At 49.5% G+C, this 27643-nt stretch overlaps 2 protein-coding genes across 3 annotated transcripts; one reads left to right on the top strand and one right to left on the bottom strand.

The window, feature by feature from the left end:
- Positions 1-1103: 1103 nt before the first annotated feature.
- TMEM43 (transmembrane protein 43) lies at positions 1104-17974 on the bottom strand. 2 transcript variants are annotated; one of them, XM_074283813.1, is made up of 12 exons: positions 17741-17974; positions 15563-15712; positions 13144-13278; positions 11552-11646; positions 8695-8744; positions 7936-8005; positions 6843-6913; positions 5957-6078; positions 5573-5647; positions 4964-5065; positions 3138-3255; positions 1104-1778 (listed from the first exon to the last, which is right to left on the bottom strand). In XM_074283813.1, exons 1-12 carry the CDS (start codon positions 17750-17752, stop codon positions 1576-1578), a joined length of 1203 nt encoding a protein of 400 aa, XP_074139914.1. In that variant the 5' UTR covers positions 17753-17974; the 3' UTR covers positions 1104-1575. The 2 variants fall into 2 exon arrangements, with proteins under 2 accessions (XP_074139914.1, XP_074139915.1); XM_074283814.1 differs by lacking the exon at positions 17741-17974 and adding an exon at positions 15977-17670.
- On the top strand, positions 17968-27199 carry CHCHD4 (coiled-coil-helix-coiled-coil-helix domain containing 4). The gene is made up of 3 exons (XM_074283815.1): positions 17968-18320; positions 24314-24412; positions 26670-27199. Exons 1-3 carry the CDS (start codon positions 18299-18301, stop codon positions 26996-26998), a joined length of 450 nt encoding a protein of 149 aa, XP_074139916.1. The 5' UTR covers positions 17968-18298; the 3' UTR covers positions 26999-27199.
- The last annotated feature ends 444 nt before the right edge of the window (positions 27200-27643 follow it).

The following is a 27643-nucleotide window of genomic DNA, read 5'->3' as shown; positions in this document are numbered from 1 at the left end:
AACCCTTAAGGTTGCAACACCCATCTTTAAAACAATATGAGTGGTTAGTTGGGAAATTTAAGCTTAGGTAAGTTGAATGGAAGAATGTGGGTGGATTACTGTAAAACTAGTTAACTTGTGGGAAAATATAATAGACAAGCACATTTCCAATTAGTAATTTTGCCAATTCTACAATTATTAAAATGGTAAAACAAACTTCATTTTTCCAAGTCAAGTCTTATCCTCTACCTCCAAAGCCAGTTAGACTGACCAGCTTGAACAGCAAGATATACAGCTCTGCTAAAAGGCACTTTTTAATGTTATCGCTGAGCTGTCAGGCACCTCTGTAGCCATCAAGTTCTAGTATGTAACAATATGGCTCTATCTTTGGTTCTACTTAAAACGTGCCATCAGTTTTTTAAAAGCCCTATGAAGTTGGCTTTTTTTTGGTGTGTTGTGTTTTTTTCCTTTTCTTTTTTTTGCTGAGGCAATTGGAGTTAAGTGACTTGCCCAGGGTTACAGTCAGGACGTGTTAAGTGTCTGAGACCAGATTTGAACTCAGGTTCTCCTGACTTCAGGGCTGGTGCTCTATCCACTACACCAACTAGCTGCCTTTCTATTAAGTTTTTAAAGCACATATTTCCAACACATTTCTTAAAGTTCATCAATTCAGTTTAAAAGATAAAGAACCTCCTGCGTTAACATCTACTACCTACTGCCACGCTTCCCCTTCCCATAAGAAAAGCAAATTGCTTGAATAATGTTTCAAAAGAATTTTTCTAAGGTACATGCTGATGAGGGAAAATCAAGAGCCCCTTATAGTATTTTTACCAAACAAGCAAAAACCTAGTTGAACGTGATTTCTGTATTTCTTTGCAAATCTTTTTTCTTTTTTTTTTTTTTTTTTTTTTTTAAGGCAATTGGGATTAAATGATTTACCCAGAGTGACACAGCTAAATAAGTTCAAGTAATTTTCTTTCAGGAAGAATGCTTAGCCCTAATGGATATAAACTAAAATAACTAAAGGTTGCTAATACAAGAACTACACTATCAGATCTAAGAGGAGAGCCAAGGGAGCTTCCCCAACACTACTTATCTTTGAATAAAATCCACTAAGTAAAAAATACTAGGCACTTTTTATTAGTGGATCTCTGTGGATTTTATGGTATTCTCACCTCTGCACTGCAGCTGGATCAACTACAGCAAAAAAGGAGCTAAAAGGTCTCCCCAGGAAGATCAGAGGTAGAATCTAGATTATCCCGGCAGTGATCCCTTCCTTAAAAATAAAACTCTTTCAACAAAGGAAGTTCAAAAGGGTCAGTGGCACCAGCAGGAAGAACCACTTCCACCAACCCAAGCTGCTTATCAGAAAGAAAGAAAGCCTCCCCAGTTCACCTAAATACTAGAGAGACATTCAAGTCCCTAAGTCAGGAGGTGGGGGAAGAAGAGTGAAGTTTCCAACGGGTCCAGGTCATTTGTTCTGCCAGCTGGAGCAGGTGACTCGGCAGGCACGTGGGAGTGGTGAGGGATGCAACGTCTCTAGGATCAAATTCTCCTCCAAATTCTGAGGTGAAAGTGCACAGTCTGGAGTGTTCTTCACTCCTGTTTTTTTGCTGGTGCCCGGGTTCGAGCGATGAGAATAGGAACTATGGCCAGCAAGCCAATGGCCAGTGCCCAGAGAGGACGGTAAAAGAGCCAGCCAGCAGAAATGGTCAACAGAGTCAGGGACGTGGCAATACAAAAGGCAAAGGCTTTCAAGCCGATATTGACCAGGTCACGGAAAAGCGGAAACCAGTCCACTGTAGGGAGACAAAGAAAAGCATCTGGTTATCACCCTCGGAGCCTGCTGGCCCCTGCTCTTCAACCCCTGAGGTTCGGGTCTGGGTATGAACAGTTCTACAGGCACAGATCCGACTACTTGGACATCTCAGCCAAACCTGGAAGCGTGTTTGGTTTATGGCTGTTTCTGGCCTGCCAAGAGTGCAAACCTGTGGGGTTTGCTGTGGAACGGAGGGAGCACAACTTAATTTCTGCTCTGTGCATAGAGAGGGCAGGGTAACAAATAGGTGGCACAAATGAGGAATGCCAGAGAGCATGTTGCAGATAAGCACGAAGCCAAGGCTCCGGTGGAAATTCATTACAGGAACCACCAAACTCAGATGACAATCTCTGCCCTTGCCCAAGAGGTCTGCTTCTGCTGGAGCCCCCACTGGGTAAAAGCTTCACCTAAGCCACCACCCCCAGACACTCACTGTCACTCACAAGACACAAAATCCTACTTCACTTTTAAAGGCCTTTCCTGCATTTCCAGTCTCTTATCCTTCTTTACCCACATCCCCCTGATGCAGTGACAATGGCCTCCTCATTGTTCCTTGCACAAGCCACTCCCATCTCCCAACTCCAGCACCTCTCCTGGCCATCCCCCAGGCCTAGAATGCTCTCGCCCCTCACTTCTGCTTCCTGGCTTCCCTCTCCCTCCCAAAATCTTCCTTTCTTCAAGCCCTTCCCTATGTCCCACCATGCTGAGCCTTGACTGAGAATGATTCTCTCTTTTCCTGGGTATCCCTCATTTGTCCATATTGGTTTGCATGTTCTCAAGGAAGAGGGGCTGTTTTTTCCCTCACTTTGGATCTGCAGGGTTAATAAATGCTAAATGACTCAGCACCCTTCCTATGGCATGGGCTGCCATAGTAGTGACCAAAGTGCAGAATAGCCTCTGGACACCAGGGGGTTGACCTAGTTTTGAGCTGGAAGATTTGCCAGGTGAAGAGCTGATCAATCTAACTCCTCTGGGTCAGGACTGACATGGTGTGGGGTTCAGGTCAGATTCTCACACCAATCCGTGGAAAGCAGCTGCCATACTGTTTGTGACATGGCCCTGCCAGAGACCATGTTGGACACTACTTTGCATCCAATGTTTAATTCAATGCCCGACCAGCCCTCTCCTGAAGAGCATCTTCCAAACTGCCCAGGGTTCTGCAGCGCCAGGCCCTCCTGGTCGAGAACAGGGGCAGGATCGGGCTTTGGGAGGTATGGCGCCTCGTCCTCCCCAACTTTTACAGCCTGCCTTCATCTCCTTCAAGGAGCAATGAGAGGGGATCACACAGGCTTTCCAAAGCTAGGAAGGGATCAGGGATCCTTGGAGGGAATAAACCTACCCAAGGTGTAGAGGATCCGAGTCATGAGATTGATGCCCACAAACATGGCCATCCAGCCAGCGCCTCGGAAACCCCAGGTTTTCATCGTGTTGCTCTGATGTTCTCTCTGGAACACCTCCTGGAAGGTAAACATCAATTAATCCTCTGGAAAGGGATGGCTGAGAGGGGCCATTTTCTCATTCTATAAATAAGAAGAAAAACACTTTTCAGTGTGAAGCCTGTGAGGGAAGTTACACTAATAAAAGTGTCCCCATATTTCAGAGATTAGGAAACTGAGGCACAGAGCCATTAAGTCACTTTCCCAGCATCACAGAGCTAGGAAACGTCAAAGATGAAACTCGAACCTGGGCTTTCTTTAAGATCAATATCCTTTTTCCACTAGTCCACAATGCAAAGATAAAGAAAACAAACTTGCAAAATACTGGGACAACAGTCTTATCTTGTGAAACTTGAATAAAGCAGGCCCAAATCCAATGAAGGTCATGGATTAGCCCATGTGGCACAATGTGGCACAGGCAATAAAAAGAAGAGGCCCACACGTGGGCCCCAAGGCCCAAAGTCCCCAAACTTCTGCATCAATGGTCACTCCAAATCCAGAGGGTGAGAACGCATGCATCAAGGGGAGGCCAAGAAGAAGACCTCCACCATAAATCACTCCCTTAAACACCAGCTATCTTATCCGTCAATGACGATTGGATGGAATGTTTATCCCTCAGGTCAAATCCCACATTTACATACTCCCATATCGTTTTCTGAAATGCACTATCTTCAGAGCATGGAGCGCCTTGGGAAAGCTGACCCATCCAGAAGGGAGACACCAGGAATCCAGACCATCAGAGCAGCATCCATACAAGTGCTCTAACACTTTCTCCACTCCCAACATTCTCCCTCCTCTCCCACCCACAAATGTCCGGGCTGTGAACAAGGAGGCAGGAGCAAAGTGGCTCCTGACACTTTGGAAGGTGGACACTGACCACAGCCTGGGTGGGGTCTGACTGGGTTATCCACAAAGGAGGGAGGAGGCAATAATCGCCTTTTCTCTGTACTAACGGGAAGAGGCCGGGGGCAGGGGGGAGGGAGGAGGGGAGAGGGGAGCTGGGGATTTAAGCAAGCAGGAGGAGAAAGTGCACTGGCACTGGGCAGGACAAAAGGAAAATCTCTTTGGCTTCCTACTTTAGTAACGCCTGAAAAACTGAAACCCATGTCCCCGGGCAGGGGCTTTGCCAGTGGAAAGCATGACTCATGCTGGGATAGGCCCATAGAGGCCGAGCTTGAACTGGGGGAGGTGGGGCTTCCTGAAAGTCCACCCTGCAATGCTAGCAACAAACAGGGCATCCAAGCCTGACGCCCTCCTGACTCATCCAGGTCTCTGCAGTACCCCAAGGCCTTCCCACCCTGGTGAAAAGGCCTTCTCTTTGTCATAACCTGCCTTTTCACTAACATTCCACAGGCTTCCTAAGGGAAGACTAGCAAGGGTGCCAAGGGGCTCATCCTGAGGATCCTTCCCATTTCTCACAGGAGTCACTCCACAGAGGGCATGGGAAGCGGGCAAGTCCATGGGGTCTGTGAGTCCTCTGGTCCAATCCACACCTTACAGCTCATGAAATCAAGGCCCACATGTGGAGGAACTCCCTCAGGATCACCCAGGGAGTAAAGCAGCAGAAGCAGTATTTGAATCCAGAGCACTTGGCTTCCTCTTCAGTGCTGTGCCCATCATATTGGTAGTGCCTTCTGTGACTCCAGAGGCCACGGGGCAACCTGGGGGCCTAGCTCTGCACCCACAGCTGCTTAGTTTTCCCTTCCCTGACCCAACAGAAGGCATTCACCTCTGCAGTGAAATCTCCATGGTGCAAAAGCAGCAGGGTGTCCCCAGACTTGGTGGTATATGAGACCAACTGGTCTCCACGCTGACGAGCAATCACAGTGACCTGAAGAAAAGTATAAGTGGGAAAAATGAGGCTTGGCTCTTTTTGCCTACACTCCTGCTCTTTCTATGTCTATCTAACAATAGCCTGCTGTAATCAATGAACAAACAATTCTCAAGTGTCTCTACAGGCGGGCCCTGGAGAAAGGAAAACGAAAATGGAACAATCTCTGTCCACAAGGGGATAAAAGCCTGGATACAGTAAGAATATGCATGATCATTTGTTAGTTTGGAGAAAGGGAACATGTGCATTAGGGAACCTCAGAGAGGCCGGGCATCCCACTTGGCTAGACCGGGGAATAGATGAAGGGGCATAATGTAAAACAAAACCACATCTGATTCTAAGGCTAACGGGGAGCCACTGGAGTTTATAGAGGAGCAGACTTCAGGCCCCTGCTTAAGGAAATCCTGTGGGCAGCTGCACAAAATAGACCTGAGGCAAGAACTCCAGTTAAAAAGCTACTCAGCCTTTGCTTTTCTGGAGTTAACTTAGAAAAGAAAACCAAGTTACCACATGAGCTGGGCCCAGGTTGGGGTCATCACCACTCAAGCCTGCATAGGAAAATGCAACACGTACATCTCCGACCTGGGAACACATAAGGAAAACATAAATAGAAAATCGCAGTGGCTCTGGGGGCTAGCTTTTGGATGGCTTGGGGACTGTGCCAGGGGCAGAGCAGGGAGGAATTTCCTTCTTCATGGTTCAGCCAAGGAGGGAGGGCCAGCAGGAGCAAGTACCTAAGGGAGTTTGCTGGTATAGAACCCCACCTCTTGTCAACCATTTAATCCTTTTTCCTTAAAAGACTCCTGCTCTAAAAGCTTTCGCTGCTAGAGCCAGCAGTAGCTCTTAGTTCACAGTCTGGCGCAGGTTTGCACACCAAGGCCTTAGACTTACTTCTGGATACTTGGGGTTCTCACTGTGATAGAAATAGTCTCCTCGTCGGATGATGTCGACGTGAGGGTCCTCCATATGGGCCAGGCTCAGTGGCTTGAAGTTATCAATCTTGTCGATAAGACCTAGACAGAATGAAGCAGAATCTCATCAAAGAATTTTAAAAGAAAAGTACTAGTACAGCATCCCAAAAACCCAAGTTGAACACCTTCCTCTGGGCAGATGGGATATTTTAATGGGGTGGAGGGGAAGGGATGCAGGCTGCTGTGGGAATCAAACCATCATGATGAACCACTGCTTTTTCTTGTGAAGTTGAGAACCATGCTGGAGAGGAGGCTACTCCACAACTGCTCTGGGGGGATTAAGGCAGGGAAAAACACCCTTGTTTCCTCTCAGAGAGGTTTTTTTTGCTCTCAGTAAGGTTGTCTCTACCACAAAGAAGCAAGGCACAGGGTGGATTTAAGTGAATGGCACTTAAAACAGCTAGGTGGAAAGGGGAGGGCCTGGACTTTCCTTCTTCTTTGGTAAAGGATTCCTCCTTATCATCAGAAGCTGATGATAAGCAGGTTCAAATATGCAACTTTCCTCTAAGAAAAACAGCTGTTCTGCTGAATTCTTTGCACACTCAAGATCTGATGCATTTTGATGTCAGTATGCAAATACAACTGGCAAGTTTTGTCTGTTTTTACAAATGCTATAATATTATGTTAAATAAAATAATTTTTGAGTTTTCTTTTACCTCTCATGAAATTTAAAATTTAAATTTTGTAGCACATCCAGCATAATCTTGAGAATGACTGGCATAGTAGACAAGAGTGTTCTTGATTGGCATTTTAGTGAAATTCAAATGTTCTTGGAAAAAACAACCCAACCCCAAGAGGTGGCTTACCCGAAGAAAGGAAGAACCTGCCTATCTGGACAAAAGGAGCGACAGCTGTGAAGGACTCCACGGCCATTGCACTGGAAGGAGAGGAAAGAGTCAACCAGGTCCTTCACTTCCTCCCACTCTCTGCCCCTACACACATCTCTCAATCCCATCGCATCATGGAAGCTCTGCTTCCTTCTGAGATACAGCAGGCACTAAGGAATGAAGGGCAAGGTATTGCTCATGCAAGGCCATATCCTGCCATCGTTCTTAGTAGCAACTTCTGGCACCTACTAGATTAGGACACTATTACTCAAGCAGCAAAAACAATTCCCTAAGCAAACACTTTCCACTTTGCTTCGAACTCTGTTACGAATTGGCTCAAATGGAAGGCAGGACTGAGATTTAGAATCTTGTTCTTTGTAATGGAGAAGATAATTAGAACAGGAGAACTGTGATAGAACCCTGGGGTTAGCTAGTCTTTCATTTTTAAAAATTTTCCATCAAGATTCAGTAATGAGATTGGTCAATAGCTCCCTTTCTCTTGCCTGGATATCAGAATCACCTTTGCTTCAGAAAAGGAATTTGATTAAGTACTTTTTATCTCTATTTTTAAAATCTAATTCTTATAGCATAAGTCCTTACACCTCTCTTAGGTGCCTGTTGGAATTCACTCCAATTTCTCCATTTTACAGATTAAAAAAAAAAAATTCCTTGAAAGGGAGTAACCTGGAAAAAGTCACCCAGTAAATCAGAGGGAGAGGGGGTACAAACTCAGGTTATTTGACTTCTTCTATAACAGTCTTTCCACCATACCACAAGAGCATCAGAAAGAAAAAGAAGTATCCTAAATAAGAATTTTAAAGCTCTTTTAGCTAAAAATTTATTTAGCGCAATCCGTAGAGCCCAAAATATTTCCCTAATTTTAGATATAATTTTTAATAAGCTTTATTTCCCTCTAAGACTTAAGAGCAAGAAAAACAGGCAACTGAGATGGCCCAGTTACAGAAAAGTCTGCCCATATTCAGGCCTAGAGTTTAAAATAAATAAAACTCATGTCTTTTCTTTTGAGTCCAGCATCCTACCCACTTGGTCTCAAGCCTTGCCCTCTATTCACCTGGGATTTTTATGCCCAATCTCTCGGTCAAAGTTCCTGCTGTTCACGATTTCTGATTTCCACTCGGTATCTGAGAAAGGGAAAAAAATTGTTGAGGAGGAACATTGTAATGGCCTGCATTATGTTTTTTAAATAGAATAATTTCAGACTCATTATTTCATGGCTCGTTAAGCCAGGCAGATGCTACTGATCCCAACTCAAGAGGATGAACAAATGTGTCAGCTCCCTGCTCAGCATCTTGGTGTGATCCTCCCATCAAAACCAGAGCTCTGAGCTGGAGCCTGCAGAGCTGGAGCCCAGGACCCCCTATCTCGGAGCTGCACGTGCACTATTTTGTTTCCCATCCAAATCCCTCACCCTTAGCTCCCTGGTCAAAAGAGACAGCTTCCTTTCAGGCCTTCCCATGATGCTATTCCCTCTCAGTAAGATGAACAGGCTTAACCAAGCTGGTTTTTAAGTTGTCTTCCAACCTTCTCATTCCCATAAAGACCTTATACTATATTGAGATGCTCACGCACTAATTTTTATAACCATGTATTCCACAAACAAAAGGGATCTACAGTGTTGGAGAGCACAGTCTCTCAAAGCCAACCTCCCATTCTGAGGCTTATTCTCTCTCCAGCAGGAAGAGAGCATGGCCTTACAAAAGTACAGTCCGAGTCTCAGGTCCTGAGCCATCGTGGAACTTGTGAACTACTCAGGGAAAGCAGGGATCGGGGCCCGTGTGGCCCAGATGTGGCCGCCCACAGTCCCACTTACTGTAGGAGTATCTCCTCTCCGTTTTCACTTGACCATCTTCTGTGTACTCCCTGCAAAGGAAGCAGACATGGCAAGGATGGTCAGACCCGGCCCGAGAAGCAGGACGCTGTCATCTGCACCGGAACACCTCGAGGAGTCTCTTTTCTGCCCCACATGATGGGGCCCCTGCGCCAACATCCAGCAGGACTGAGTCGGGACATGGCCACATGGGGCAGAAGGACACAGAGTATCATTGCTGATAAAGCCCCAAGTAGCAAATCTGCTATTTTAAACAATGTTTCCATAAGCTATTACTCCCTGAGGGAGGAGGAAAAAGCGGCTTCATGCCAGACAGTGAGCATAGGCTCGGATCACCAAATGCAGCCCACAAGCTACAAGAGGCCCTGAGGAACTAAGATACACGATGGAGATGAGAATTCCAAAAGGAATCCATACCGACTCCAACCATCTTGGGGTCACGCAACAATGTCAGGAGGATGGCTTGCTGGGAACAAACCCACAGTCACCCCAAAGTGAAGACGTCCCTCAACTCAACAGAGCTGGAAAGGAACTGGCAGTATGGAGAAGTCTAAGGAGCCTCCCTATACATTAATTTTGAAATAATGAAAGTTGAAATTATGTTGAATAATGAAGTTGAAAAGTTGAAAGAAATGCCAAATTTCAAGTAGGATTAGTGACTATCCACATTCATAAACCCTTTGAGTACTACCATGGGAGTACTCAGACCCTGAGTTAAGAGTACCTGACCTAAAGCAATCCACTCATTTTACAAGTCTGTGGCACACAGAGAAAAGTGACCTTCCTGGTATCCCCAGCTCCTTCAAGCTCAATTCAGTCTATAGCCAAGGTCCCCCAATTTTCCCTACATATGTCAGACTACTGATTTAGCAGGCTATTTTACTACATTTTCAGAAACATACATCTATGCACTGGTCCTTTCTTTCCTAGAAATAAGTGCCAACTTATCAAGTATTATTACATATGGCTGAAATATTGTGCATAAAACAATTTTCCAAATGAGTATCAGTGATGTTGGCTTATTACTAATAAAAGTGTTAAGTGATCTTCTTTGTAACCCCAGTATTTAAGTACCTCACACATACTAAATTTAATTGACTTGTGAAAAGTGATTTATTTTTCAAAAGAAGGAAATATTTTAAATTTTAAAAGATGAAAAAAACATGGAAACTCATAGTTCATCTTTAAACACAATTATTCCATTTTCTTTGCTTCCAAAGTCTCAATTTCCCACATGGTAAAAAGACATTGCATAATCTGGAGAGGGGAGAGAATGAGGAACAAGAAATTGTAAGATTGTGACAGAAATTCTGTGTGCCCGTGGAATGCTTCTAATTTTAATTATCATTACAATATGAAGGCCTTAGCATCAATCCTCAAAGATAAAGCCCCAAATGGAGTCACTGATTGGAGAGCCTTCAGGAAAGAAATGCTGAGATATCTACCCAAAGCCAACAGAAAAATCCACTGTCTATGGTAGCATTCAGTTGTACTTGTCAGTTAATTTGACAAAATGGGAATTATGGGTGGGTTCCCATGTGAAGGCAAATTCTGAAGTCAAGAACAAAGTAATTGGGATTGTGCAGGCCCAAAGGAACTGCTGGGTCACAAAGGATCCACTGGAAGTAGAGATTTCTTTTCTTCAAGGACTGAACAGGACAAAATAGTCACTTGCAAAGCCTGCTTTGGAGAACCTTTTGGGAAGGAGATTAGGCACGGTCAAGAAATGGATAACTTCCAATGGGGCCAATGCACATAAATCTCTGGGAAACCATGAGGTAATGCTAAAAGGAAAGCAGAGGGGAAACAGCACCTTTGGGGACAGCTCAGATGAGTTCCTTTTCTTTAGGGTTCTGGAGGGGAAGGAAGGTCAGACTAGGTCTGGGCCATATAAGAAGTTAGGAGAAGGCATCCCAAAAACAACAACCAGACTTAGAAACGTCAGGCTTCCAGGCCAGGTTCGTCTATCTCCTTCCTGGGTGACACTGAGCAAAGGACTTTCTCTCTCTAGGCCTCAGTTTCCCCTGTCCAATAAAAAGGTTGGGCTAGACCACCTCCAAGGATCTTATCAACTCTTAAGGCCTATGATCTCATAAAGCAACAGGTGAGAGAGAGCTCCTGCCCAGGTCCTGAACCTTCACAGACTCTACTGAGAAGAAACCTGAAGCCAGCTTCGGACAGGAGAAGCACGAACAGCAGAGGCATAAGGGAGTGGAGGAGGTTTTTTACAATCGGACTCCTATCTCACTGCCTGCCTTCTCTTCTACTACTCCCAGCACAAACACCCCCCCAAAGAGTCATTGCCAAGGGCTCACCTCCCATGTGAATCCCCTCCACTCCAAGGCAGCTCTTCCTGCTCTGTGCTACCTTCACTCTGCTGGTATCCTGCTTATTTATGGTCCAGTCTGCCCCTCACCAAAGTAAAATGTAAGTCTGAAGAAAGGACTTGTTTCATTTTTGTCTTTACACCTCTCAAGCGCCTTGCTTAAGCAGGGTTGATAGTGACAGAGTTATCAGAATTACACCGTAAGGCCTTTCCTAACTTGTAAACTGTTGACCCAATCTTATTTCCTGATCACCACAACTGTCCACTCTGCTGCAGTGCCTTATATTAAATGCCCCTTGGATCAATAAAGAGATTAATGTGCTATTCATGGAACATAGAAAGGCAAAGGACAGATGAAACTTCTGATCTGTGCCCAGAGGAGGCTCTGGGGTCAGGCAAACCTAGAACACCAAGGGAAGCAGGAGCATTTAGGAAATAAAAGCAGCGCCAACATGCTAAAATGTGGGCTGGAAAATCCACCCCCCAACCAAGCAGGAGAAGGGCCCACCTCACCTGGACTCTTCCGACTCCACCCATTGGTACATCTCCACTTGACGTTTCAATTTCACGGCAGGGATGAAGACTCCATAGTTGGGATCAGACAAGAGCTTTAAAAGAAGAAGAAGAAAGTAAGCCCAGACTTGAGATCCCAGGGAAAGCTAAATCAGGGCCCATGAACTGGAGAAGCTACTAGATGAATTTCAAATCAATCAACCTGAAGGCCATTTACTCTCAAGGACATCACACAAGAAAAAATGAACAGGGGGCATTATGTTCTGAAGAACATAATATTTAATTTCAAATTTATGTATTTTTATTTCTTGCCCTCTGCCCATAAAGCTTAGTGTACAGCCTCTGAAAAAAGGTTCAGCTCATTTCAGAGATCAGGCAAATTCTCCCATCCCAGTCTTAGGAAGCCTGCACTAATCAGCTTTTCCCTTTGCAGTCTTGCACAACCACAAATGAGGTGACATTATAAATATTATTTTATCCATAAAGATGACATAAAGAAGCATAGTCCTAAAGTGTCCTCTGACCCACCACATACAAAACAAAATCAGGTGCAAAAAGGTGGGTGCAGCATGTAGCAATGGCCCTGAAAGTGCCAACTCCTTCCTTGCTCTGCTCCTGGGGAGGGGGAACCAAGCCTGGCTGTGTGTGACTTTGGTGGAGGCCCTTCCCATCCCTGGACTTCAAGTCTCTTAGCTGTAAAGCGAGAGAGCTAGAAGCTGAAAATCTGTGATGATCGGGGCTAACCCAGCTATGGCACTCATAAGCCATGTGGCAAGGCATAATAAGCCCCTTCCTCTCAGTTTCTTTACCAGAAAAAGGAGAATAATCCTTCTACCATTTATTTCATAAGAGCAGATAAGAATTAAATCTGATTAACATATGATATGTTCTCTAAGCTGTGAACAGACATATAAATGTGAGCTATTAATATTCAGTCTAGTTTTGCTGCCAAATTTATTTTATTCTATTTCTTTGAAAATGGGTAATCTAAGAAGATATAAAGAAAAATGCCTCCTCCCTCCAGGTGAAGATGACAGAATGTGATGTTGTCAGATACTGCAGTCACACTGGCTGCTCTTGCTTAATTTTTTTCCTTGTCACACAGGAATATTCAGTTTGGGGGTGGAGGTAGGAAATAACTATAAGGTAAAGATAAGGCATTAATAAAACTTTATGAAAAGAAATAAAACAGACAATTTGAATTTGGCCCAAATGATAATTTAGGATGGCAGAATGTAAAAGTAAAAATAGACCTCAGAGAGTCTCTTCCTTAGGCAAGAAGGGATCACCCAGAATCACATAGTGCTTCTGACTCTGGGGCCTCTTTCCCCACACTATAATCCCTGCCTTAAAGGAATTTATAATGTAAGAACAGTTTACAACACATTTCAAGACTTGCACACACTGCACATGCACACACTCACACACACGAAACAATAAATGACACAATAAATGAATTATAAATGACACTATAACTGTCTCAATACAAGCTGACAGGATATAAATGCAAAACTCTCAAGAGAGAATAACAGAGGCCACAGATGCAGGGCCAGATGTGGCAGAAGCACAGAAAAGAGAAGCATTGGCTTTACCTTGGATGTCCGGAGGGAGCCAATCAAGTGCACCAGTCTTCCCTCATTTTCTGGGGCCACACTGTGGATGGTGCTAAGGGGGACCACAAGCGAGAGACCCTCAGCCAGAGAAGTCGCCGTCCTCAAGGCCCGGCCCTATGATTGCAGGACAGAGGGAAATGAGAGAAAGCTAGTGGGTGATGTCAACACCCTGCCCTCTAGAGCAGTGCCATGGTGAAGTTTGATAACCCTGGGTATGTATTCTAAACAACATGGGGATCAAGTCAGGTTAGTGATCTGCAGCTACTTCCAAAAGCAAGAGGTTTACTACATGGAATATTCTCAACTGTAATAGACTGATCTGCTTTTTTGTCTTAGAATCCTTAAAAGACTGTAAACTCTATGAGGACAGATTCTGCCTTATCTGAGTTTTTTAAGTTTCCAGCTGCTCCTAACAGAAGATTCTGCATATATACATACATACATATATATATATATATATATATCTGGTGTTCAATTAAATCTTACTTGAACATGCTAAATAATACAGACATTTCTCCATATAAAAACAACTAAATCACAATGAATGAGCAACACCTGCCTTTTATTCAATAAACCTGAATTACACACATACATTGTATCTAGGTTATACTGTAACACATTTAATATGTATGGGATTGCCTGTCATCTAGGGGAGGGAGTAGAGGGAGGAAGGGGATAATTAGGAAAAATGAATACAAGGGATAATGTTGTAAAAAAATAAATTACTCATGCATATGTACTGTCAAAAAATTATAATTATAAAATTAATTTTAAAAAAAATTTTAAATAAATAATAAACCTGTATTATATATAGTGCTCTGCATATTGGAGACTCAATGCCTTTTAACTGGAAAAACTTTTATCCTCCTCAAAGTCAACATGTATTTTATTAAGAGCCTATTATGCCCTTAAAATGGGGAGGGGGAGGAAGGAAGGAGAGGGAAAAGAGAAGACAAGAAAAATGAGTGCTTGTCTGTCCAAAAGAAGAGCACCCTCTCCCTTAGGGGCTGTTAAGACATGAATTAGGGACTGAAAGCCAAACACATCCCCATTGCTCCACTGTCACTCGAGCTTTTCTGCTCCCTGGACGTGGTCAGTGTTGTTGCCTCTGCCCAGAATAGCGCCTTCCTTCTTCTCAGCTTTCTCAAATGCCCCTCCCTAGGGCCCTTCAGTGCATCCGAATACCAATTTTAGGTGTTATGTGTGAGTTAGGGTTATCCCTATTTGTGCGAGTCACACCATCGCCATTCACCAGAACTAGTCTCTGCTATGCTAACACCGGCACAGGGCACTGCACGCCACTGAATGAAGAGCTTTAAGGCTAACAAAATACTAGACTTTAAAGGAGAAGAGGAAGGAGCTTCGAGCAGCTGGGATCATTCATTCTCTCTTCTCCTGCTCCCTGCTAGCTGGGTCGCTCCCATTCTTGAGAGAGACAAGGAAATGAACTGTTTTCACCCACTCAGGAGCAGAAGAAAATCAAATCCTTTCACACAGCTTGGACTCCCTTTCCCTCCTTTGGCCTCCTACCAGTATCTGAGCGCACCGAAACAACAGGCAGTGATTTAAACTTGGTGCAGAAGACAGAATCAGCCTATTGGCCACACATTTTTACTGGAACGGCTACCTCTTTCCAAGAAGGATACAGAACACAGGGTTAGATGAAGCTGCTTTTTTCTCTCCTGCAGCGAACAGAGAGAGCCAAAAGGCAACGGAGAAAAGGGGGGACGGCACCATAACTAGACACAAGCAATCTGGTTGCTTTATGAGAGCCTGGCTCTACCAGCAGTTCCCTGAGGAGTGTTGCCCACTCCCACGGTATCCCCATATTAATAAGTCCAAAGCGTTTCTCCTAATTTTCTTCCCCATGACCCCAAAGTTCTCCTGGAGAGTGGTGGGAATAGAAGCAATTTACTCAATGGGTTTTTAAATGTGTTTCTCAAGTCTGCAATGAAATAGCAAGGATTTCCCTAACTTATCCCTCTTTTTGTCAATGCCTTTTACATCAGTGTATGTTGTCCTATTTTGTTATATTGACAGCAACTTCTGTCCTCCTGTCATTCGCTGCACTGAGTTTTCTACAAATCCCAGAAACAGGCCTGAACCCTAAGAAGGGACTTTTAGAGACACAGTTAAAAAGACAAGAGAGAAAAGAGAGTCATTCGAAGGCTAAAGTGGCGAAGGACGGTAATCCCCATCTCTACTCAGCCTTCTACTTTCCTGTCCTCCTCTTCAACATCCCAGCTGCAAGCGCCAAGCCTCACTAACTCAAGAAGCTGAGGGGAATCTGACTTCCGCAGCTACCTCCCGGCTCTCCGGGCGTTCTGAGAAAGGAAGCTTCCCCCGTGCTCGAGGAGGGCCGCTGGAGAAGAGGGCAGCGCTGACACTGGTGGCTCACCTCGTTAGTAAAGATCAGGTAGAAGGAAAGCAAGAACGTCGTCAGTCCCACAAACATGCCGCCCGACGTTTCGCTGAGGCGCTCCAGGAAGCCCGGCTGGCGGTCAGCTGTGATTCTGACATGCTCCTTTCTGTTACTTGTATCAGAGTACTAGGAAAGGGGGAAAAGATACAAAATAGATAGAGATACTGTACACAGAGTCCTTATCAATCTGTGATCACTTTAAAATTCCTTAGGAAACATTATCATAGTTATAAGCATGGAAACTACTCCAATTTTTTCTATCGTAAGATCAATAAAAACTAGGAAGCTTATAAAGTAACAAGAAAACATGACCTAACAAACATGTATTGTGCACAATCATAGTGATAATAACAACGAGCTTAGACTTTGTAATATACTCAACGTGATTACCTCGCTCTCCATTTGTATCACAAATGAGCAAACAGACTAAAAATGGGGAAGCCAGAAGTCCAGAAAATGTCAGAACGGGCTGACAACTGCGGGCCTCCTGAGCACAGGAGGAGCTTTTGTACATTCTGGGGTTGCGATAAAGGCTGACTGCGCGGATGCTCTTCGGAGCTCCAGAAGTAACCTTAACATGCAAATGAGCTCCCTGGGGGCCCAATGAGGATCCCTGGTCCTGAGGGTGCGCCAGCCTTTTCTCTGACCTTTCACTTTTTCCTCCGTAGAAGGACAATGGCGCTCCGGTCTCCCAGAGCCGCCGTGGGGTACCGAGCCCTCCGGCGGGGGGCCTGAGGAAGTCCCATCATCTCAAGTGAAAGGGACTCCTTCAGCCCCGCAGAGGCGGGTGGAAGGAGGCGTCCCGGCGGCGCTTGTTCGCTACCCCGGGATTCAGAGCAGGAGGGCCCTCACCCACGGCTCAGTCCGGCCTCCGACGAGAGCTGGGCCAGGACGGGGGCTCTGACTCCCGCCCTTTTCCGCGTACCGCACTCTATGATCTCCTGACGAACTCCGGACCTCTCTGCCTGGGGCCGCGGCCCCGGGCTGTCACTCAAGGTCCCACGGGCCCTCGCCACGCCTCGCCTCTGAGTGACAGAACTGAGTCTGGGCCCCGGAGCCAGGGTTAGTGTCAGGGGGCACAGCTCGGGTCTTCCTTGAGGGAGGGGCTCGGTCAGCCGCGGAGCCCCCCTCCCCCCCCACGGCTCTGGCTTCCGTAGCGGAGGTTCAGGGCTTTGTAGCCCTGGAGGTTCAGGGCTTTGTAGCACTAGGTACCGGGCCGGAACTAAACATAACCAAAGCCCTCCCTGCGAGGCGGGAGCGAAAGCAGCCCGAACTGGCCCAGAGCCGCAGCTTCGCTTTCACCGGCAAACCGTGTCTCTCCAATCACACAAACCATGTTTTCTTAAAGCTGCCCCATGAGGGGCGGGGCTTAGTTTCCGTGGGAGTCACGGTCAGGGCCATAAAGACCGCTCCCTCACTTCACAGGCGGGGAAACTGAGGCACGCGCTGTTTGACTGGCCTGCCACACTCGTGTGGCCATTCAGGCCTCCCGGACGCCTCCGCACGCGGGGCACTTCACAGACACTATCCCGCGTAGTTTCACAACAGCTCCGGGAGCTGTTCTCACCCCTGTGTTTTAGAGAAGGAGCTGTGGCACAGGAAGCCAGGGCTGGATTTGAACTCGGATCTTCCTCACCCAGTCCCGTGTTCCATCCTCTACAGCAGGCAACACCTTGTACACAGGAGGAGCTTCATATTTACTGAGTTGTCCCCATTTTACAGATGGGGAAAGGAGAGTTGGAATTGTTAACTGAGGAATAGCTTCTCAAAAACACCGCCCTGCCTCCGGAGGCCCGAGAGGACGAGGAGGCAGAAGAGCAGCCTGTTCGGCGAAAAGAGCAAGACTGTTTCCATACCCCTCCAGACTCGGCCCTCGGAGGCCGCAGTGAGTGAGTCACCCGGGCAGTCGCGGCTCCCCGCCCCCCCTACGGTAGAAGCGGCACAGGGGAGGGGCCACCCCACCCAGGCCCGCACCGGCCGGTGGCCCGAAGAGAGCCGCGGCGGCCTCGGCGCCCAAGGGGCAGGAGGAGGAGCGCACGGCGGTGGGAGGCTGCGGCCGCGGAGACCCCCCCCTCCCCTGGGCCGCAGCGCGGAGGCGAGCAGGGAGACCCCCCGGAGGGGCGGGGCGGGGCGGGGCCACCGGCATCTACTCACATTGCGGGACATCGTCAGCCTCGGTTTGGAGATGAAGCAGGACAAAGGGCCGGAGGTCGGCGGGCAGCTCTGCAATTGGCCGGACGCGCGGCGGGAGCTCCACGAGCCGGGAAAATTCAGCCCTCTCTCCCGAGCCGCGAAAGCACGCAGACAGGAGAACAAGGCTGGGCTTGCTGCTACAGAGTTACCACCCACGACAACCGAACGACTTTACTGAGCCTGCGCGCCGCAAGGTTTCCTGGGAAACGTAGTCTTCTGTGTTGGGGGGCGGGGGCTCACGGGAGCCTCGGCCCGGCCCTTCCGCCTGGTCCGGCCTACGTCCTTCTGGGATATGTAGTTTCCCGGGGCTAGAGGAGCTCGGGAGGCGTAGGCCGCTGGGCGCCTGGCGGGCCGGCGGCACGGAGGGAGAGGCCCGACTGGTGCGCCGCGGGGCAGGCCCTAGGAAGGGGGGCGGAGCCCGAGGAGAGATCCCGGCGCCTGGTGGCCACCGCGAGGCCGCAGCAACGAGCGTGGAGAGCGGGTCGGAGCCGGAGCCACTGGAGCCGCTGGTCCTCAGCCATGTCCTACTGCCGGCAGGAAGGTGCGGACGGCCAGGCCGTGGGGAGGCGGGGGGCGGGGAGGCGCGGGCGCGCGGCCAGGCCGAGGGGCTGCTATGGAGACGGGCCGGACGAGGGCCCGGAGGGGGCACGCGGTCCCCCGTCCGCGACGGGCGCAGGCACGACCGGGGCTCGGGCGCGCGGCCGATCGAACGCTGGGCCCCGGGCTGTTGGAGCGCGGCCCCGAGGCAGTGCGGGGGGCTGCGGGCTGAGCTCATGTGGGGCGCGCTCCCGGGGCGAAGCGCCCTTCCCCAATCCCAGGCCGAGCTGTGCCGGCCCCTGGGCCAGCGGAGGGCTCGGGCCGGGGCTTCCACTCCCGGCACGTGCGCGCCCTGGGGAGAACAGGAGGCGCCCCTCCTTCCCCCCCCCCCAACCTTGCGGGCCGCCGGGCCGGCGCCAGGCCTTGCCTGAGCTTACTGCATGACCTTGCACAAGTCATTTCCTCTCCAGGGTTCGTAAAGTGAGGGGCACCTGAGGGTCGTTCCTAAAGACATTTCCTGGTGTAAAATGGCAGATTTCATCCCAAACGCCCCCCTCCCCCCCCCCGGGGTCCGTGTCCTAGAGGCCCCTGGATAGCCTTCCCCAGCCCAGAACCCTTGGAACAATTCCCAAGGTCAACATGGAGACCATCATTACATAATCCTGAGTCTGGGGACGGGCCCCCGGGGTTCGTGTGGCTCAGGGGCTCTGACCCAGACCGACCTGCGCCGACTCCCGGAAGCCCAGAGGTCCCGGCCCTGGCGGTCCCGGAGCCGTCGCCGGTACCGGGCCTTCGCCCAAATCTCTGGTTATTCTGAGTGTCTGGACCTCTGGGCCCCCCTTCCTCAGAACCGTTAGGGATTCCTCCTTGTTCCGTAACTTAGTACAGAAATTATCCTAATTCTGCCTGTCTGAGGCTCCGGGCAAGTGCCTCCTGCACCCTCCAGACTCATTCAGATGCTAAGAGGGACTTGTGGATTGACTGGCCGGGGAGTCTTTCCTTCATTTGTTGAATGGATGGATGGAGGAGGCCTACCAGCCCAACCCCCAACCCTGAGCCCTGGTAGTGGGGGCTGGGGAGGAAATACTGCCGCCGGTGTGACCCCCCAGGTGGGGGCGGGGAGCTCCGGGAGGGCGGGATGCTGCAGGGAGGGTTGGAGTCCTGGCCGGGTGTCTCCGCTAACACCGCCTGGATCCGCTCCCCCGCAGGTGGTTGGGACTCCAGGCCTCTCACTCATTCCGCACCCGCATTTTGTGTCATCCTCCTCAGGCTCTGTCATTGTGTCAGGTCACAGACTCAAAAAGTGGCCCGGCGGACGCGGGGAGGAGCAGGGGGGTGGGGGTGGGAGTGCGGGGGAGGGAAAGGCCAAGGAGCATCTGGTGGTCCAGGTGCGGGGACCTAAAGCACATGGAAAGCACAGTAGGAAAGAGCTCAAAGGTCGGGCAGAGGCTTTCTTCCTGTGTGCTGAGGTGGGAGCAGGGGACTGGCCGCCCCCATCGCCCCCATCCTCTTTCTGGCTGGCAGAAGGCTTTCGTTATTTCAGGCGCAGGCGCGCACACTGAGGGGCATTGTGCCCCCCATGCCAGCCGAGGCAGGTCACAGAACCGGGCCAGAGCCAGACCTGGACAGCGTGGCAGATAAGATCTCCCTGCACGTGGGAAATCCCCCGGGCAGACACCTTCTTCCCATCTCTCAGAGCCGGCCTTCCCATTTTTACTTGCCAGACTCTGACTTTGTCAGGGAGCCCGGCTCCCCCGTTGCAGCCCGCTGGCCTGCATCCTCGAGCCCCTTTTTCTCGGTATCACATCCCTTTAATCACCACCAGATCCCTCTGGATCCAGAGCTTCTGTCCCAGCTGTGGAGAAAGAGACGGACAGGAATCCTTCCCCTGGAGGGCGCCCACTTCTGGCCTTCCCGCCGCTACCTGTGGGTGTGGCTCTTTCCACTGCGCCCGGTTCTTTCCAGTTACCAGCCGCCTTTATCAGCCTTTTCTCTCTGGTCCCTGGGGGAGGAAGGAGCAGCTACTCAGCCAGGGAAAGGAAGCGCCTCCTGACTACTGAGGCCGCAGAGGGGAGGGGCTCTGAGCCGGCCCCCTGAGTTCCCCCTGCTTGCCACACCTCCCTCCCAGCCGGCCTAGTCACCTGTGCTCATCTTCAGCCATTCTGTTGTTGCTCAGTTGTGTCCTCCTCCTGACTCCATCTGGGGTTTTCCACGTCCTTCTCCAGTCCATTTTACAGAGGAGGGAACTGCAGCAGACAGGTGAAGGGACTCGCCCAGGGTCACAGCCAGTGAGTGTCTGAGGCCGGGTTTGAACTCGGGCCTTCCTGACTCCGGGCCTGGCACTCCGTCGCACCACCTAGCGGTCATCCCTCAGATCTTTGACTCTGCGGCCCCCGCGTGGTTTTCTTGGCAGAGATACTGGCATGGTGGGCTCCTTCTCCAGCCTCTTGTACAGATGAGGAAACTGAGGCTGACAGGGTGCCGGGACCGGCCCAGGATCAGACAGCTAGGAAGCGTCCGAGGCCCGTGGTGCCCGTGGCCAAGCTGTCTCCTGCCGCCTCATGCTGTCCGGGGGGGACGCCTATCCAGCCTTTGGGCACAGGAATGACAATGACTGGGGGTCTCTAGCTACCCTCACACATGTACAGTAGAAAAGGGTGGAGCTGCTGAGCTGACTTCAAGGGCAGAAAGGAAAAAAGCGTCGGCCAAATGGTGGGAAGGCACGTCTGAGCCCTTAGAGCGTCCTGTTCAGCGGTGCCTCTCACTGGCGACTTCCGAGCGCGGACCCCCTTGTCCCTCTGGCAGAGACCCCTGGGCACTGGGTAGAACACGGTTTGATCTTTGAGCTCCCTTTCAGAGCCTCGATTTTAATTAACCCTGGGCTTTGGACTCCCAAGGAGAAAGACTCTGGTTCTTACCCTAAATTGGTCTTTTCTTCTCTCTGAACTTGTTTCCCCACCTTCAAAAATGAGGTGGGGGGAGGAGACTCCATGATCACTCCGTGTCTTTGTGAATTTGCTGTGTGGGAGAAACACACAAAAGAACTTTACAGACGTGTTTCAGCCCTGCCTGGCTAAAATCAAATCCAGCCATTGCCTGGTAGATCAAGGCGGTTGGTGCAAAAGCTCAGGAGGAACTTAAAGGGGGCTGAAAGAGCTGGCACGTTCTCAAGCTGCACTGATAAAGGCTCGTCCAGTTAAGAGACAAGTCCTGCTGTGCTCTGCCCCACGAGGCCGGGGCGAGGGAGGACCTGAGTTCAAATGTGCTTCAGACACTTAGTACTTGGATGACTGAGCAAGTCATTTCTGCTTTCCTCAGTTTCCTTGCCTTACCTCCTCGAGTAGTCGTGATGGTCTAAGGAGATGGCCTTTGGAGGCTCTCCCTACTGCTTTCTCCCTCCTTCCCCCTCCCCATCCAGAGTATTTCTAGGTGCCCCATTTTTAGAAGGGACAGTGAGTACTAAGTACCCTTGGAGGAAGAGTTGAAGGAACTGAAGAGATGACATCGGCCCTGTTATCAAGTATTCTGAGGGGGGTGTAGAAGGCATTAGACTTGCTTGGGTTAGCTTGGAGAACAAGAGGTGGGTGAAAAGACCGAGAGGGGATTCTGGCCCAGTCTGCAACAGTATCCTTCGGAGAGGAAGTTTTGCTGACGATTGCTGTATTGTTAGCGCTCTGCCAGGTTTGTGAAGTTGGAGGTGATCGCTTATGTTATGCCCATGTTAAGAGGCAAAGAAGCAGTTAAGGTTCAGAGAGTCTGTCTTGTCTCTTGTCAGGGAATTAGTAAGTAGGATCAGGAGCTTCAGCCAGGATCAAGAACTAGTGGGTGCTAAAAAGCAGAAGGCAATGCCATGTGGCTTTTAACTGGAGGCACTCGCTGGCACAGGAGGCAGGGGTGACAAGGGAAGGCTGCTCATGCCGCAGCCAGGCCCTCATCTCCACGTGGTTCTGAGCTTCTTCGTGGAAGGACAGGGAAGGTTCGTGAGCGCAGAGCCTCAGCAGGTTCTCAGGTGGAGAGAGCTAGGACACCCGAGTCTGTTTCAGGGCAGCTCGTGCAGGGTCAGGACCAGCCAGGGACCAGAGCAACTCTGGGGAGAAGAAAGGAGGCTTCCTGTTCAGGCAGACTCACGAGCCTCAGTTCATAAGCAGCTTGGAAGCTGAAGATTCTGGCCTGAAAAGTGCCAAATCTAGAAGCCTTGGGCGGCAAGGGCTTCAGAAAAAGGGCAGGAAAAGACTTACAGGCAGGAGGATGGCACATGGCAAAGGGACGGGAGGTCTGTTGGACAGAGGGTTCCTGGCTCCCATGCTCCCCCCCACCCCCGTGGATTCCTCCTCCTGGCCGGGAGGGTGGATGGAGAGCTCAGAGCAGCTCCCACAACCATGGAGCTCCGACCCCAGGGCCTTTTTGACACAAGAGGAGACCCTCGGGGCCTGGGATGTTCCCAGGGGTCCTCCTCCGACCCCAGGGCCTTTCCTCTTTCCAGTGCACTGAAGAGCTGTACGACCATGGCAGGGTATTGTGGACTGGCTGTTAGTGGTCGGAAGCTAGATGTGAGGTTAATAAATTGGGTAGAATGCTGATCTGGAGTCAGGAAGACTTGAGAAAAGACCTTATGCTAGTTGTGTGGTCATGGGTAAGTTCCCTCACCTCTGGCTACCTCGGATTCCTCATCTGCAAAATGGGGATAGTAATAGCACCTACCCCTTCTGTCCAAGGTGTTGAGAGGATCAAAATGAGGTAATATTTGTAAAATACTGATCACAATGCCTGGCGCATAGTAGGTGCTACTTAAATATTATTATATGTTATAGACAGGTGTGAGGTGGTGTTCTCTTGGGTCCTTTTCAACTCTCAGATTTCATAATTCTGTCAATAGCTACAAACTCTACAGTTAAGTTCATGAGGGTAGAGATTTCCTTAAACACTCAAAAGCAGGTACCAGAGTACCAGCTGCTGTCACATAAACGTTCCAGGCACTAAGGTGATTTTAATTTTGACTTGGTTAATTTTTAAGGAAAAAATGACCCTTAATCATGTGACTCGTGAGGTGCCATTCAAAGAAACTTGTTCCTTGTCTGTGACAGAATCTTGGTATACAAAGGGGCTCCTGGATTCTAGACTGTTCAAGTCCTTGGGGTTTTTAGAGCTCCCTCCTCTTCTGGATGAGGCTCCTGAGGCTAACTGGGCTCAGCACAGTTCCTGGAACGGGGGTGGGGGTGGGGGGGCTGCTTAATAAATGTGGATTGATGATTCTGTGGGCACCACAGTCTTTTGTGACTTCTCATACAGGACACAACTTTGTCCTGGGTCTTTATCTCGTGTACTACATCCACGGCATAGGCAGGTGGAGTACTTCTCTCCCTGGAGGTGTCCCCTCTCCTCCACAAGAGTAGCCATCCAGCAAGAGTGCTCTTAGACCAGCACGTTGGGGCTAAAAAAGCTTAATCTAGCCCTTTTTTCCCCCCTGAGGTGGGTGAGTCTGGGTTGGGACTTGGGGGAAATGCTATATATACTGAACTGGTTTTTTGAAGGAATGGCTCAGTGGATGAAGTAATAATATACTGGTAAATTAAAGTGATGTAAAAAACAACAATATATAAAAAACAAAGAAAAGAATCCATTCCCCTTCTTTCCACATAACAGCTTATCCCTTTTAAATATTTTGCAAATTGCTTTGAAATTCAAAAAAAAAAAAAAAAAAAGTGGTTGTAATAAAGAAACGGCCCCGCATTTTTGAGGAACTTAGCCAAGGTGTCACCCAGCGGTTTAATGGCAAACTAGGATAAGGAGAATGGCGTCTCCCAAATCTCTCAGTCCAGGATACCTTCCCCGTACTGTTTGTCCAAACGTTAACCAAGACTGTCTGCATGGTGATCTGGGCTCTGTAATGCAATGAATGGCTTTGTAACCCATCTTCGTCTCCTACACGCCCATAATGTCTCTGGGCTGTTAAAGTGAATACTTAGCTGCAACTTTTTTTGCTCTTCCACATGTCAGGAAAGGACCAGATTATATTTGTGACCAAAGAAGACCATGAGACACCCAGCAATGCTGAGCTGGTAGCCGATGACCCCAACGATCCCTATGAAGACCATGGTTAGTAGCACTTAATTTCTCTCTCTTCTCCCCCTCCCCCACAGCATTTTCTGTAAGAAGGAGCCTTTGAGGGCACTTTGGGAGGCTCGCCTTAGTGCTCTGTAACCTTTCCCCACAGTTGCTGGGGTTTCTTTTCTAGGGGATCTTCAGGGGTCGGGCAGCTGCTGGTCCTGTATCCTCTGTTTCACCTGCGTTTTTCTGTATGGTAGGTCTGAAAAGTGTCCCTGACAAAATGCTGTAGGAGCAGCTGCTGGCAGTGAAGGGTAGTCCCGTTTGGTGAGCCACAGCGTGGCATGGCACAGTGTGGAGGTGACTGACGGCTTGGAGGCCTCAGGACTGTCTCATCTAGCGCGCCCTCTGGGGCCAGCAGGAGGGGCCCCCAGGACCTCTCCAGGGGTCTATAAGTTCTCCTTTTAATGTTCGATGCACTCAGCTGATAGCTCCTGGTCACAGGGTGACGAGAGCCCCTGTGGCATTGTGGTGAGGGTCTCTAAGGGGGACCCTGAGACGGGCCCTACAGAGAAGTCTTAGGGACTCTGAGCCCCAGGGAGGAGCCGAGGGCCTGGCCTGTGGCTGGGGGTCACCGGAAGCCTTGGTGGTTGGTGAAACAGGCTAGGTCCTGTGCAGGCCGGGCAGATGTGAGGCGTTCTCCTGGGCCAGCTGCCCTGCGCTGGGCTTCTGGTGTTTGACCACCAGACACGAACTCACAAGTCTGGGCCGCAGGGCCACACGGCAGGCAGCCCCACAGGGGTCTGAGCCATGTGAGGGAGGGTCTGGAGAGGACCGTTCTCTTATCAGGCCAGAACCTCCAGGGGGCAGCCTTGGCCTGGATTGGTTCTGAGAGGAAGTTTGTAGGTCATCTGTTGCAGGTTGGTAGATTCAGAACTAGCCTCACTTCCAGCCCAGTTTTACAGAAGATGGAGAAGGTCAAATAGGTGGTTAGCTCTAGAGCTGGGATTCAAACTCAGGCCTTTGGCTCCAGAGCCCATGCTTTCCCCGCCCGGCCCGTCACTGGCAGAAGAAACTGAGTCTGCATCCGTTTGCAGAAAGCAGTATTTTTATCCATGTGAATGGGTCTGTGACTTTGCAGGCTACTCCTTCTAGGCCTGGTGCCCCGGGTGCTCTGAGCTGTGGAGGTTAGTCCCTAGAGCATCAAACCTTTTGGCTTTTGTGAAGACTTGAGTGAAAATCAGGGCAGAAAGCAGTGGACCAAGATGTATTTTGTGCAGATAGGATGGGGGAGGGGAGAGGGCACCTTTTCCTTATTGTTGAATTGTCTGGTGCCCTGGTTGTCCCCTGGGACCCACGACTCAGCTTTTTGGAATCTAGACCTCTTTGCCAAGAGGTGAACAGCATGTTGTCCTTCAGTGGCTGGAGATCAGTGAAGTGGGCACGGCCTCTCGGGTATAGCTGGGCAGGGAGGGCACCCAGAATACATGGAGGCTCCTACTGGAACTTCTGGAGAAGGCAGCGCATTACTGGCCAAATGCCCCCCAGGTGGGAGAGACAGTGGGGAGTCTGGGGGCAGGGAGAGCAAGCTTCTCAAGCGCCCTTTGCCCAGGGCCTTGCATCCTCCCCACAGATGGGCCAGGAGGCCTCCGCTCTAACAGCCAGTGGGCCTTTTTGGTTCATGATTATGGCTCTCTTTGAGCAAGATGTGAGGTTACAGATGGGTTCTTAGAGCTGCTAAAGAAACCTTTAACTTCCCCCTCCCCGTTATGGGCCTCTTGTTTTAGAAGGAGATCTGGAACTTGGTGATTAAGTCAGACTTCTAGCAAGAAGAGGCTCAGACAGGTCGAGCTGTCTAATTTTACAGATGCAGAGCCAGAGGCCCAGAGTAGGGAAGTGGCCTGCCCAGAGACGCCCAGACAGAGCCGGGATTTGTACCCAGGCCCCTGTTTCCCCCCGTCCCATGTTTTTCCCTGAGACAGTCAGGTTAGGAGCTGAGGTTGGGGGGTGGGGAGCAGGTGGTCTGGAGGAGAGAGACTAGGAGTGAAACTCAAGGTCTGCGTTCTGCTTCTGTCTATGAGACCGCCTGTCACCTCACCTCTTACCTCTGAAATGAGAGAGCCCGCCGAGGTCTTTTCCAGGCTCTGCCATGAGCCCTGACCGGCGAGCCAAAAAACGCTGGGTTTTGACCCCTGGCTGCCCTAAGCCCTCCCAGCCAGTCTGCCAGCCCCACAGGACGGGGCTGTTTTCCCCCAGAAAGCTGTGAACGCCTCTGACATTCTAAAGCTCTGTTCCCTCCTCCCTGCAGGTTTGATACTGCCCAACGGAGACATTAATTGGAACTGCCCGTGTCTTGGGGGAATGGCCAGTGGTCCTTGTGGAGAACAGTTCAAGTCGGCCTTCTCCTGTTTCCATTACAGCACAGAGGAAGTCAAGGGTTCAGACTGTGTGGACCAGTTCCGGGCCATGCAAGAATGCATGCAGAAGTACCCAGACCTCTATCCCCAGGAGGAGGATGAAGAAGAGAAAGCGAGCGAGGGTGTGGAGGAGGCCACGGCAGCGACCGCAGCAGCGACCATGGCAGCAGCCGAGGCAACCGAGGCATCTCTGACCAAAGAGGAGGAGGGGTCCAGCTAATGAAGCTGGACAGAGGCGCCCGTCTCCTGCCTTTGCCCTTCTCGGAGAGACATGGACCTTATGCAAAGTGTCTCTCGGGGGTCTTCACAGAAAGTCTCTTACCTTTTCATGTTTTGTGCACTGTATATGAAATAACTTATTTTGATGGGCAGGGGCCTCAACCCTGTGATACAAACACTGAAAAAATATGGGAGTTCTGTGTGTGGGTGTACATGTGTGTGTGTTTGTGTTTGTGTATGTGTGTACCATGTAAACCTCTCAACAGATGTAGCTGCCGCTGCTTTTGAATTCTTGTCCAGAGCACCCCGAGTCTCACCCCTTTATTTGAAATAACAGATTCCCCCGTCCCCCAAACTACTGTTCTTCAGGTTCAGACCAAGAGGGGAGGCGTGCTGGATTCATTCATTCTGTTGAAGTCCCTTTTGTGTGTATTTCATAATTCACTTAGGACTTCTTCGATATTATTATATTTTGCATATCGAAGAGAAAGGACCATTTTCAGAGATGATTGATTTTTAAGACAATCTCAAATTTATATTGTGTAAAGGTACTGATTCATGATACATTTACATCAGGAATAGATGGATATTATATATATATATATATATATATATACACACACATACACATATGTACTGCTGATAG

Source organism: Sminthopsis crassicaudata, chromosome 1, assembly GCF_048593235.1.
Source record: "Sminthopsis crassicaudata isolate SCR6 chromosome 1, ASM4859323v1, whole genome shotgun sequence".
In the NCBI taxonomy this organism is placed as follows: Eukaryota; Metazoa; Chordata; class Mammalia; order Dasyuromorphia; family Dasyuridae; genus Sminthopsis; species Sminthopsis crassicaudata.
This window is presented reverse-complemented; position numbering and strand designations above follow the sequence as displayed.